The sequence below is a fragment of the Nannospalax galili genome, unplaced genomic scaffold (assembly GCF_000622305.1).
Source record: "Nannospalax galili isolate Female #2095 unplaced genomic scaffold, S.galili_v1.0 scaffold1119, whole genome shotgun sequence".
In the NCBI taxonomy this organism is placed as follows: domain Eukaryota; kingdom Metazoa; phylum Chordata; class Mammalia; order Rodentia; family Spalacidae; genus Nannospalax; species Nannospalax galili.
The window spans coordinates 1223684-1236169 of NW_008343597.1; the positions used below are offsets into that span (position 1 = coordinate 1223684).

Here is a 12486-nt window from a genome sequence, read left to right on the forward strand (position 1 = left end):
ATTTTATAAGGGACTCTACATGAGGTAAAGAAGAGGGAGTTCTGAGGGCTAGCACAAGCATCTAACCTCAGATGATGGTGCCATTCCCCAAAGGAAGTTTTAAAGACACCAAGGTTATGGGGGAGGGGGGTGCATGATTTTGGTCTTGGTCCTACTGGGTTTGAGGCCCCTAAGAGACATTCAAGGTCCGTGTTCTAACAAGAGGTTACTTCATGGACTGGGACTCAGAAGACAGGAGGAATTGGAGTTGTAGTTCTGGAATCAGGTGTATATGGTTTGTGTTGGTGGCGTCCAAAGTATGGGCATGGAGATAATAGTGTGGAATGAGAAGAGGGTCTAGGACCAAGTCTCTGAGGACTGCTAACACTGAATGATGCTGAGGAAGAGGAGGATGTGCCTGCAATGGGAAAAAGAAGCAGGAGAAAAAGGCAGAATGAGACTTGGCAGCCAAGGAAGAAAGAGGTGGTCAAAAGTGCCAAATGTTGCTGGAAAATGGCGATTCAACCAAGCTCGGTGTGGGGAAACCCAGAGACTGGTCCCCTTGTAGAGGACCAAAGCTGCAGAGCCGAGCACCGTGCCAGCCCAGTTCTCCATATACGTGTCACACAGCAATTGCTGGATTACATGTCTGCCTCCCCAAGTAACCTCCTCCAAGGTTATCGTGTCCTGTCATCTCCAAAACCTCACGCAAGGCCAGGGACATAGTAGGCACTTAATAAATTGTGTTGGTAAATAAATGTGGGTGGGTGGGTGGCTGATGATGGGGAAGAATTTTAAGTGAAAGAGGATTCTGGGGCATTTGCCTTAGGGTATCTACTATCCTTCACCTACCCCCGACTCCTTTCTTTTTTTAATTTTTTTTTAACCGCAATGGCCTGCAGACCCCCAGGGAACAAATGACGGAGACCCCAGCCCCTCCTTCCACTGGGCCCTGCTCCCCCCTCCCCTTTCTTTCTGACGAAGAGTCTGGACCTAGGTTTTGCTGACGTGGGAAGGGGAGGAGAGTCTGGAGGAAGGGGAGGGGAAAGCAACGCAGAGATCGCAGAGACGGAGGAGACGCCAGCGTCTGCAGAGGTGCAGAGCCGGGTCTCTTCGGGCTCTCGGTGCCCCAGCCCTTGGCACGCAGCTGGGCCAAAGAACAGCGCATCCTTTCGGTGCGGGCCCGCAGGGCCCCTGTGGTCGGCAAGCTGGCTCCCCGAGTGGCCACCGGGACCCCCGAGCCCAATGGCGGGGGCGGCAGCAAAATCGACAGCACGGTGGAGATCGCCCCCAGCTCCAACGGAGTAAGTGCGCCCCCAGGGGCGGCAGCATCCTCCCCTCACGCCCCCGCCCTGCCGAGCGCCCCATATCCTCCTCCCGCGGATCCTCCCGCCCTTGCCTACCTTGACCCGGCTCCCACGCCTCCCACCCGCGCCTTCCCGGTGGCCTGCAGTCCCCTCGGCTTTAACGCCGCCCCCCTCGCCGCAGCAGGTCGGGACCCTCGGAGACGCGGTGCCCACCGAGCAGCTGCAGGGTGAGCGGGAGCGCAGGAGGGAGGGGGAGGGCGACGCGGGCGGCGGCGGGCTGGGCAGCAGCCTGTCGCTGGCCGTGCCCCCGGGCCCCCTGAGCTTCGAGGCGCTGCTCGCCCAGGTGGGGGCGCTGGGCGGCGGCCAGCAGCTGCAGCTCGGCCTCTGCTGCCTGCCGGTGCTCTTCGTGGCGCTGGGTATGGCCTCGGACCCCATCTTCACGCTGGCGCCCCCGCTGCATTGCCACTACGGGGCCTTCCCCCCCAATGCTTCCGGCTGGGAGCAGCCCCCCAATGCCAGCGGCGTCAGCGTCTCCAGCGCCCTGGCAGCCAGCGCCGCCAGCCGCGTCGCCGCCAGCGCCACCAGCACGGACCCCGCGTGCAGCGGCTTCGCCCCGCCAGACTTCAACCATTGCCTCAAGGACTGGGACTACAATGGCCTGCCGGTGCTCACCACCAACGCCATCGGCCAGGTGAGGCGGCAGGCCGACCGCGGGTCCGGGGGCGGGCGGAGGGCGCTAGAGCCAGCCCTCACACCGGTTGCACCCCTCTCACGTCCCCAGTGGGATCTGGTGTGTGACCTGGGCTGGCAGGTGATTCTGGAGCAGATCCTCTTCATCTTGGGCTGTGCCTCCGGCTACCTGTTTCTGGGTTACCCCGCGGACAGGTGAGGACTGTCGGGGGGGGCACGGCTGGTAGAATGGAGGGATAGAGGGGGTGCTGGCCAACCTAGCCCAAAAGCGGGTTTTGCGAGAGATCAAGGACGATACCATTTGCTGGACTCTGTGGTCTTCTCTGGACTCCTGTTTAGCAGTCTATCCCAGTCTCAACTTCATTCCCCATCGAGAAATAAACCTATATATCACTTTCAGACATGCATGAAAGTGCGTGCACACCCTCACATGCATGACTGTTACCCATTCCCACTGATCGGCAGCAGTATCTATGGATCAAAGGCTTCCTTTCCAAAGGATAACAGACACCTCCTGAACCAAAAAACTCTCCACAGATCATGTCCCATCTCTCCTTCTGTTGCCCTTACCATCCTAACCACCTTTCTTACCAGCTTCATGGATTGACAGATTCATCCCCACTGGCTAATAGCCTACCTGGACTGTTAGCTCCACCTCAGTGGCCTCATTCCTAAAGTTCAATGTATCAATAGCCCTGTTCCACCAGTGAATAGTCAACTTTACAAACAAATGCCCCTATCCCTGACCAGTAGCCCATCCCCCACAGTTATTAACTATTTACAAAGTACCCTGGTCAATAGTAACTCACACTTCCATGCCTGCCACCAAATGACTCTGCCCTTTATGGATCACCGACTCCAAGAACACCTCTCATTTATCAGTAGTCCTATGTCCATGGGTTGCCAGAACTTTTAGATCCTCTTAGACCAAAACCCCTATTTCCATGAATCAGTGACCTCATCTCCAAAGAGCAACAGTCCACCCCACCAACCATAACTCTTCTCTTAGATCCAAATCCCTTTTTCCTCTTCTGGACACCAGCATCACTGACCACATGCTCCAGTTTCTCTGGTCATACCCACATGATCTCTAGTCCTATCTAAGTGGATTAATAGCTCAGCGTCTGTGTACCAAAGGTATTCAGTAGTCTGTTTCTTTAAAACCAATAGCCATCATCACTACTCAATATCACATATACCTGTGGACCAATGAACCTAAACCCACAGATTAATAGCCCATCCCTAAGCACCTCATTTTCATAAGCCAGTAGCCTCATTCCCAAAAATCAAGAATTGAGTCTTCTAAAATCAGAAACCTCAGCCTCATTAACCAATAAACTCATCCTCATGCATTTATTTAACATTCTATCATGTTAAATGACCTTATTCTGAGGGATCAGTACCCTCTTTCCAATGACCGTTGGCCCTATCTTTATCTCCCAAAGTCCCCTGCAGCAGTCAATTGCCCAGGCTCCTGAGGACCAGTAGCCCTGTCATTACTAAGTTGAGATCAGCAACCATCATCACTTACCCATAGCCTCATCTCCCCATCCTTAGTATCTGTACCCTTGGATCAAGAGATTCATCTCCACTGGCCACCTGCACTAAGACCCTCACCCCATTAATCAATGCCTCCCTCGCTAAAGATCAGTTCTCCAGTCTCTGAAAGAGTGGCCCAATCCCATGGATTAGTAGACCCAGTAGCTCCATCTCCTGGTCAAATAACCCACACACTGTCCACCCTTACAAGTTAATAGACCCAGGTCCCAATTTTATGGAACAGTGGTCTTATTCCCAAAGATGAATAGCTCTCAGCCCCCAAAGATAAACAGCTCTATCTTCACTGACCAGCAGTATTTTGGTACACAAGCAGCCAATGGCTACACCTCCCTAGATCAGGCGCTCCTACTTCATAGATCAATGACCCCCATCACCTCTGAGTAAGACAGAGGCTATTCCCACTAACAATAGCTCTGCCTCCAAGGATGAAGGTACCAAACCCTGTAAGCAGCATCCCACCCTCATGGTTGATCTCACATCCAGGTTGAATGCCCTAATCTCTGCTGATAGCCCTGTCCCCAGGTGTCACTGGTTGCCCTCACTTAAAACCATAGCTGTACCCAGTGCTCAGACATCATGTATCCATAACTCCCATCCCCTCCATCTTTTCTAGCCTTGCTCCAACTCCAAAACCTCATCCTTATACCAGCTTTGAAGTAGGCAGCTGGACCCCACCCAGTACCTTCTATCTCAGGGAGTCTGGATAGCCAGAAGCCTTACCCACTTTCCAGGTTTGGCCGTCGTGGGATTGTGCTGCTGACCTTGGGGCTTGTGGGCCCCTGCGGAGTAGGAGGAGCTGCTGCCGGCTCCTCCACAGGCGTCATGGCCCTTCGATTCCTCTTGGGCTTTCTGCTTGCTGGCGTTGACCTTGGTGTCTACCTGATGCGTAAGTGGCACTCTGCCAGAGACCTCTACCACGCTCATGTCTACCTTTCTGCTTTTCCAGGCAATTTCCACTGCCCCTGGGTCCCAAATTTTAGCTGCCCAGAATCTCAACTGTCTTTCTGCCCAGGCTTTTGAAGAATCTAGGGGTCTTGCTTCTCCATACCTGTCCTCCCCCTTGCCATGACCTTTAAAGTCTTGACCTGACCTTGCTACTGTCAGGGAATAGAGCCTCCTTTTAAAAATGAAATCTTGGCTGGGTATGGTGGCACATACCTGTAACCCTATATATGGGAGGCTGAAACAGAAGGGTCCTGAGTCTAAATCCTGCCTGGGCTACATTGTGAGACCTCATCTCAATCCTTTACCCCAAATGAAGTCCTGAGAAGCTATGTGACCTTGGACAAGTGTTGATATGAAGGTCAAATAAGAGACCCAATATGAAAGGGCTGTAAACCTAGGAGTGCTCAGCACCCACAAGGGGCTCTGATCTTAGAGCTCTCTAGATTTGAGAGGAGAGGAATGCAGTCTCCCCCTCCTTGCCATCCAGAGGTTAATCTGTGGGAGGTGATGGTTGTAGCCTTTGCTTGGGCCTGACCTGGTTTTCTGTCCTCTTTCCTCCATCCCTCCCTCTTTCTTCTCCCTCTTACCTTCTTACTCCCTGGACTCTTCTCCCTCCATCCCTGCTGTATCTCCAGGCTTGGAGCTGTGCGACCCAACCCAGAGGCTTCGGGTGGCCCTGGCAGGGGAGTTGGTGGGGGTGGGAGGGCACTTCCTGTTCCTGGGCCTGGCCCTTGTCTCTAAGGACTGGCGATTTCTACAGAGAATGATCACCGCTCCCTGCATCCTCTTCTTGTTTTATGGGTTAGTATCACCCTTTATCTGTGGCCTGGCTCTTCCCATCTCTACCTCTAGCCTACCCTTAGTTCAAAAACCACTCCTCATCTCCAAGTGCCCCAGTCCCTCAGAGGTGGTAGTTTCCCATCCCTGGGTCTGGAGAGAGGAGGCTTCACCATGAATTCCACCATCCTGCCCCCAGCTGGCCTGGTCTGTTTCTGGAGTCCGCAAGGTGGCTGATAGTAAAGCGGCAGATTGAGGAAGCCCAGTCTGTGCTGAGGATCCTGGCTGAACGGAACCGGCCCCACGGGCAGATGCTAGGGGAGGAGGCCCAGGAAGCCCTACAGGGTGAGAAGCAAAAGGTCCCTGCATGTGATGCCTCATGTGCACACATCATGATGCCTTCCATATGGTTGTAGCTATGCCCCTTCCAAGGATCTCCATCTCCACATGGGAGAATCCTGGGATTTCAGCTGTGTCTAACAGAAAGCTCCTCTCTCTCTCCCAAAGAACTGGAGAATACCTGTCCTCTCCCTCCAACATCCACCTTTTCCTTCGCATCCCTCCTCAACTACCGCAACATCTGGAAAAATCTGCTTATCCTGGGCTTCACCAAGTGAGCCTGGCTGTCTGAGCTGAGGGCCAGGCCAGTAGCTGGGATGGGGGCTGCTTGGGTGGGGACAGCCTCTTGAAGAGCCTGTAGAGGATGAGGATGCAGAAGACTGTGAGTGGGGATTCAGACACTGTTCTTTGCTTCCCCACCCTGTCTCACAGCTTCATCGCCCATGCCATTCGCCACTGCTACCAGCCTGTGGGAGGAGGAGGGAGCCCGTCTGACTTCTACTTGTGCTCCCTGCTGGCCAGCGGCACAGCAGCCCTGGCCTGTGTCTTTCTGGGGGTCACCGTGGATCGATTTGGCCGCCGGGGCATCCTGCTTCTCTCAATGACTCTCACTGGCATTGCGTCCCTGGTCCTGCTGGGCCTGTGGGATTGTAAGCATCCTCCATTCTCCACAGTGTGGGCTCAACAAGAGAACCCCAATAGAAGAGCCTCAGAAAGGCCCAGCCACTACCTTTGGCACAGGCCTTCCTCCAGGACCCAGACCCTGCCCAGAACTTCCATAGGCCTACATCTGGCTCCACAGTCTTGTCTGTTCTCCCAGTCAATTACTGAATGCTCAGAGCCCAACAACTTGAGCCAGAGGGTTTGAGAGCCAAGGAGACAACCAGAGACTAGGCCAGGGGTGGTCTCACCACCTCCATTCATATTACCCATCTTGGTCCCCCAGATCTGAACGAAGCTGCAGTCACCACCTTCTCTGTCCTGGGACTCTTCTCCTCCCAAGCCGCTGCCATCCTCAGCACCCTCCTTGCTTCGGAAGTCATCCCTACCACTGTCCGGTGAGAACGGGGCTGTTGCCAGGGCCAGGGAAGGGCCAGATCTCAAGGTCTTTGGTTAAGGAAAAGGTCTGAAGGATGAAAAAGAGAAGCTGCTAGAGATGAGCTGGGGTGAGGCCCACAGCTACCGGCTGAGTACCTTTTCCATATCTCCCAGGGGCCGTGGCCTGGGCCTAATCATGGCACTTGGGGCGCTTGGTGGTCTGAGTGGTCCAGCCCAGCGCCTCCACATGGGCCATGGAGCCTTCCTTCAGCATGTGGTTCTGGCGGCCTGTGCCCTCCTCTGCATCCTCAGCATTATGCTCCTGCCGGAGACCAAGCGCAAGCTTCTGCCTGAGGTGCTCCGGGATGGGGAACTGTGCCGCAGGCCTTCCCTGCAGCGGCAGCCACCACCTAGCCGCTGTGACCATGTCCCACTACTAGCCACTCCCAACCCTGCCCTCTGAGCAGCTTCTGAGCACTGGCGGGAGGCTGGCCCATACGGAAAGGTGCAAAGGGCCCTGGCAAGATAGAACAGAAAGGCAGGGCCACCCAAAAGGCTCAGAGACACCTCACGCCAGCCATCAAGGAGTGCTTGGAGGGTTCCCAACCTCATCTCCTCCCTGCTTTGTGTTCACTTAGTCAGCAAGAATCGGGACACGGGGAGAGCACTACACTGTAACCACTGGGTCTGGGCTCCATCCTGTGCCCAAAGACGTCGTCCCAGACCCCATTCTTTCTTGCTCTATCATTCTGTTTCAATAAAGACATTTTGAATAAATGAGCATATCATAGCCTGGACTTCCCTCCCTTCTGTTACCCTTTTAGCGCTTGAGAGAAGGCTTTGCTCAACAGAACACAAACCAGTAACAACACCTTCTTCCAGTCGGTGCCCTGCCCCCAAGTATACAAATAAGAACCCCTGCTTGCTCGGTTCCAGGACCCTGCTAGCAGCTTCACACACTTCCCTGTACTTTAGCCTTACAACTGCAAAGTAGATGTTTGGAGCAATTAAGGCTTTGTTGTTGAGAGCTATAAAAATTAACTTTCAGCCAAGTGTGGTGGCACACGCCTGTAGTCCCAGCACTTGGGCGGCAGAGGCAGGCGGATCTCTGTGAGTTCAAGGCCAGCCTGGTCTACATAGTGAGTTCCAGGACAGCTGGAGCTACAGGAAGACCCTGTCTCAAAAAGACCAAAAAAAAAAAAAAAATTGACTTTCAGCCAGGCATGGTGGTACACACCTTTAATCCAAGCACTCGGGAGGCAGAGTCAGACAGATCTCTGTGAGTTCAAAACCAGCCTGGTCTACATAGTGAGTTCCAGGCCAATTGGGGCTATAAGGAGACCCTGTCTCAAAAAGACCAAAAAAAAAAAAAAAAATAGACTTTGATGTTGGGGACTGGAAATATTGCTCGGTGATTAAGAACTCTTGATGTTCTTGCAGAGGACCCAAATTGGGCTTCCAGCACCCACATGGGGCAGTTCACAACCACCTGTAACTGTAACTGAAGCTTCGGGGGATCAGATGCCCTCTTCTGGCCTCCACATAAACTAAAACACACACACACACACACACACACACACACACACACACACACAAGCCCAGACATACACACTAAAATAAATCTAAAATTTTGACTTTAGTGCACTTAAACAGGAATTCACCAGCTGTAGTGGAGCAGGTTACTGTGAGAGCTCACAGGATGGAGAAGCAGATCTAGCATAAGGAACAAGAACACTTATCAGGCCTCCTGAATGAATGAACTCCAGTAGGAGTCAGTCTCTGGGAAATCCCATGAAAGTTCATCTCTAGCAAGCATGTAACTAGCTAGCTTGAGTCCCATTCTGCCCCTAATACTGACAGTTATGAAGTACGAAAGCACAACTGGGCAGTTCGAAGTAGGACTGGTTATTGATTAGGAATAAGCAGTGGCTGTCCATTATAGTATTACTCTTAACCAATAAGAAGACAGCGCTTAAAGGCTCGGTAATTTTCTCAGGGTTACAAAGCTAGTGAGCGACAGCTGAGATGGGTTAGAGCCCAGACAGCTAGAGCTCATCGTTGTGCTCTGGCCACCTTCCCATACCCTAACCTTTGGGCACTTCCCTTGCCGTGAGGAGGGGAATCTTGGCACCCCTGGGAGGTGGCAGGAGAACTGCAGCTCACTTGGTAGAGTGCTTTCCTAGCAAGCACAAAGCCCTAGGTTTGATCCTTAGCACCACGTGAACTGGACTTAGTGGCACAGGCCTAGAATCTTAGAACTCAGGAGGATCAAAGGCTCAGGGTTATCATTAGCTACAATGAGAGTTCAAGGCCTGCCTGGGCTAGCTGAGACCCTGATTCAAAAACACAAAACAACAACAAAACCCCACACTTGGAATATTAATAAGGAAGAGAAGCTCATGGTGAGGAGCACCAAAAGGCTGCTTTGGTTTGGTTTGATTTTGTTCTGTTTTGGAGACAGGGTCTTCCTATGTAGCCCAGGCCGGCCTTGAATTGCTCTGTAGCCCAGGCTAGAAGACTCTGCTTCTTGGAGAAAGTGAGGTGAGAAGCCCTTAGATGCCTAACTCTAGGTCAACAGCAGGCAGAGCAACAACACTTAGTCCTGGAGAGAAGGATTCTTAGGAAAACAGAAGTCATGAGGCCAGGCATTTCCAGAAAAGAGAGGCATGTCATCTAGATCCCTGCAGCACCAGGGTTCTTTCTCCTCCTGCTTTGCCAGTTCACATCTGAGGCTCAGGACTCTATTAAGTAAGCTGCGCCACTGGGCTCTAAATAGCGGTGTTAGTGGAGAACCCATAAGGAGCGTCCCCGTTTAGTCTTCACAGTCCCCTGATGCAAGTGTCATTTTTAATCCTGCTTCATTAATGAAAAAAAGAAAGTAAATGAGAGAACTTGAGGGAGTTTGCCAGGATTCCAATCCAGGTCTTCTAGCTATGGCTTCCATTCCACTCCAGTTACATACCCTGAGATACATATTCTGTACAGCAATGGTCATGGGGTTTCAGCTGACTCCGGTATACATACGGCTTTTTAGATAATGACTTTGAACATTTGACATCACTGGAGCATCAACGATAAGATCATACATATGGCCATCTAACCCCGAATCGAACCCCTTGTCCTCTGCAAGAGCAGTCAGTGCTCTTAACCACTGAGCCGTCTCTCCAGCCCCCCAGGGGCCTCTTTTTTTAAAAAAATATTTTATTATTTATGTGTACAAGTGTATCGCCTGCATGTATGAATGCACACGTATTGTGCAATGTCATGGAGGTCAGAAGAGGGCGTCAGACTCCCCTGAAACTGGAATTATGGTTAGCTGCCATGTGGGTGCTGGGAATCGAATCCGAGTCCTCTGCAAGAGCAGTCAGTGTTCTTAACTGCTGAGCCATCTCCCCAGCCCCTTAAAAAGATGTTTTTATTTTATGTGTATGAGTGTATTGCCTGTATGTATGTATGTATGTATGTATGTATGTATGTATGTATGTAAGTGCACCCATGGAGGTCAGTGCAATGCCCATGGAGGTCAGAAGAGGTGTTGGATCTTCTGGGACTGAAGCTACAGGTGGTTGTTAGTCGTCATGTGGGTGCTGGGAACGGAACCTGAGTCCTCTGCAAGAGCAGTCAGTGCTCTTAACCACTGAGCCAACTCTCCAGCCCCCAAGGGCCTCTTTTAGAAGATCACTAATCCTTTTCGATAAAAGCAGAGCCCTCAACTTCTCCCCCTGACTCCTTGGCAGTCTGTTAGTGGGAGATCTCTGTCGCCCTCCCTTCACTTCCTCCATTTCCGCCGACCTCTTTAAGGACCAAATATGTATGAGTGCATCTCTGTCCATGTTGGCCAGGCTGGTGTTCAGATCGGCAATGCCTGCCTGCTAAGAGCTCTACTGCCTGGAACGTGGCATCTGGCCTGATGGCCAGATGCCAAGTGACAAGACCATTGGGGGAGATGACTCCTTCAATACCTTCTTCAGTGAGTCAGGCACTGGCAAGCATACGCCCAGGGCAGTGTTTGTAGACCTGGAACCCACGGTCATTGATGAAGTTCGCACTGGTACCTACCGCCAGCTCTTCCACCCTGAGCAGCTCATCACAAGCAAGGAAGATGCTGCCAATAACTGTGCCCGTGGGCACTACACCATTGGCAAAGAGATCATTGACCTCGTCTTGGACCAAATTCGCAAGCTGCTTTGGTGGGGGAACTGGCTCTGACCTCACCTCCCTGCTGATGGAATGGCTTTCTGTTGATTATGGAAAGAAGTCCAAGCTGGGGTTCTCCATCTACCCAGCCCCCCAGGTTTCCACCACTGTTGTTGAGCCCTACAATTCCATCCTCACACTCACACCACACTGGAACACTCTGATTGTGCCTTCATGGTAGACAATGAGGCCATCTACGACATCTGTTGTAGAAACCTTGATATCGAGTGCCCAACCTACACTAACCTTAACCACCTTATTAGCCAGATTGTATCTTCCATCACTGCTTCCCTGAGATTTGATGGAGCCCTGAATGTAGAGCCCAGACCAACCTGGTGCCCTACCCCCGAATCCACTTCCCTCTGGCCACATATGCTCAGTCATGTCTGCTGAGAAAGCCTACCACGAGCAGCTTACGTTTTGAGCCAGCCAACCAGATGGTGAAATGTGACCCTCGCCATAGAAAATACATGGCTTGCTGCCTGTTGTACCCTGGTGATGTGGTTCCCAAAGATATTAATGCTGCCATTGCCACCATCAAAACCAACCAGTTTGTGGATTGACGCCCCACTGGTTTCAAGGTCAGCATCAATTACCAGCCTCCCACTGTGGCACCTGGTGGAGACCTAGCCAAGGTACAGCGAGCTGTGTGCATACTGAGCAACACCACAGCCATTGCTGAGGCCTGGGCCCATCTCAACCACAAGTTTGATCTGATGTATGCCAAGCATGCCTTTGTGCACTGGTATGTGGGTGAGGGCATGGAGGAAGGGGAGTTCTCTGAGGCCGGTGAGGACATGGCTACCCTGGAGAAAATTATGAGGAGGTTGGTGTGGATTCTGTTGAAGGAGAGAATGAGGAAGGAGAATACTAATTTGCTCCTTTTAGCCCTGTAGCATGTCAAACTCTCAGAACTTCAACTTTAACATTAGCTGATAGGCATCAATGTTTGCTGATTAGGTTAGCTTCCCTGTGATTATGTCTATTTTTCCCATGTGAACCTGTAAGGTTTTTCCCTGATGTATCAAAGTAAAAGCTTTAAGGAGAAAAAAAAAAAAAAAAAAAAAAAGCAGAGCCCTCACCTGGTGATGGACACTTTTGATCCTATTACTTGGGAGGCCAAAGTAGGCAGATCTTTAAGTTCGAGGCCAGCCAGGGCTACATAGTAAGAACCTGTTTAAAAAAACTACTACTAGTACTACTAGTAAAAAGAAGCCTGGAGCCATGTGTCATGTATCATCACCTCATAGAAATCTGCCCAAATGTATCTTGAGCTTGGGGATGGTCTGCCTTGCTACCAGTATGAGCCTATACCCTGTGTGTATCTCTGCTGGCTGTAGATAGGGAAAGCTACTTCTAAGGCCCTGAGAAATGAAAGCCAAGACTCTGGTGTCTCATCAAGGGGACACAGAGCATGTGGATTCAGACACTGCTCATTGGGAAAGGGTGACGGGATCAGATTAGAGGGGAGGAAGGTGATATGGAGAGCAATGAGACCATGAGGATCAATGTCTTCTGCAGTCAGGAAGACAGTTCTGAATTTCTAAATGTGGCTTCTGGTCGAGGGTCAGTGAGCATTTCTCTGGAATGGTGGTGGTAGCACAGTGGTCAGCCTCTAGAACCTGGATGATCTTCCACTGGGGTTTGCCACATC

At 51.8% G+C, this 12486-nt stretch overlaps 1 protein-coding gene and 1 pseudogene across 3 annotated transcripts; both read left to right on the forward strand.

The window, feature by feature from the left end:
• Positions 1-1014: 1014 nt before the first annotated feature.
• On the forward strand, positions 1015-7425 carry Slc22a17 (solute carrier family 22 member 17). 3 transcript variants are annotated; one of them, XM_008839878.3, is made up of 10 exons: positions 1015-1283; positions 1468-1977; positions 2068-2171; positions 4268-4422; positions 5117-5282; positions 5458-5603; positions 5766-5871; positions 6030-6247; positions 6544-6655; positions 6810-7425. In XM_008839878.3, exons 2-10 carry the CDS (start codon positions 1705-1707, stop codon positions 7096-7098), a joined length of 1569 nt encoding a protein of 522 aa, XP_008838100.1. In that variant the 5' UTR covers positions 1015-1283; positions 1468-1704; the 3' UTR covers positions 7099-7425. The 3 variants fall into 3 exon arrangements, with proteins under 3 accessions (XP_008838100.1, XP_017655318.1, XP_029422694.1); XM_017799829.2 differs by having other exon boundaries at positions 1471-1977; XM_029566834.1 differs by lacking the exon at positions 1015-1283 and having other exon boundaries at positions 5242-5282.
• Positions 7426-10444: 3019 nt separating this feature from the next.
• On the forward strand, positions 10445-11706 carry LOC103739500 (annotated as a pseudogene).
• Positions 11707-12486: the final 780 nt, after the last annotated feature.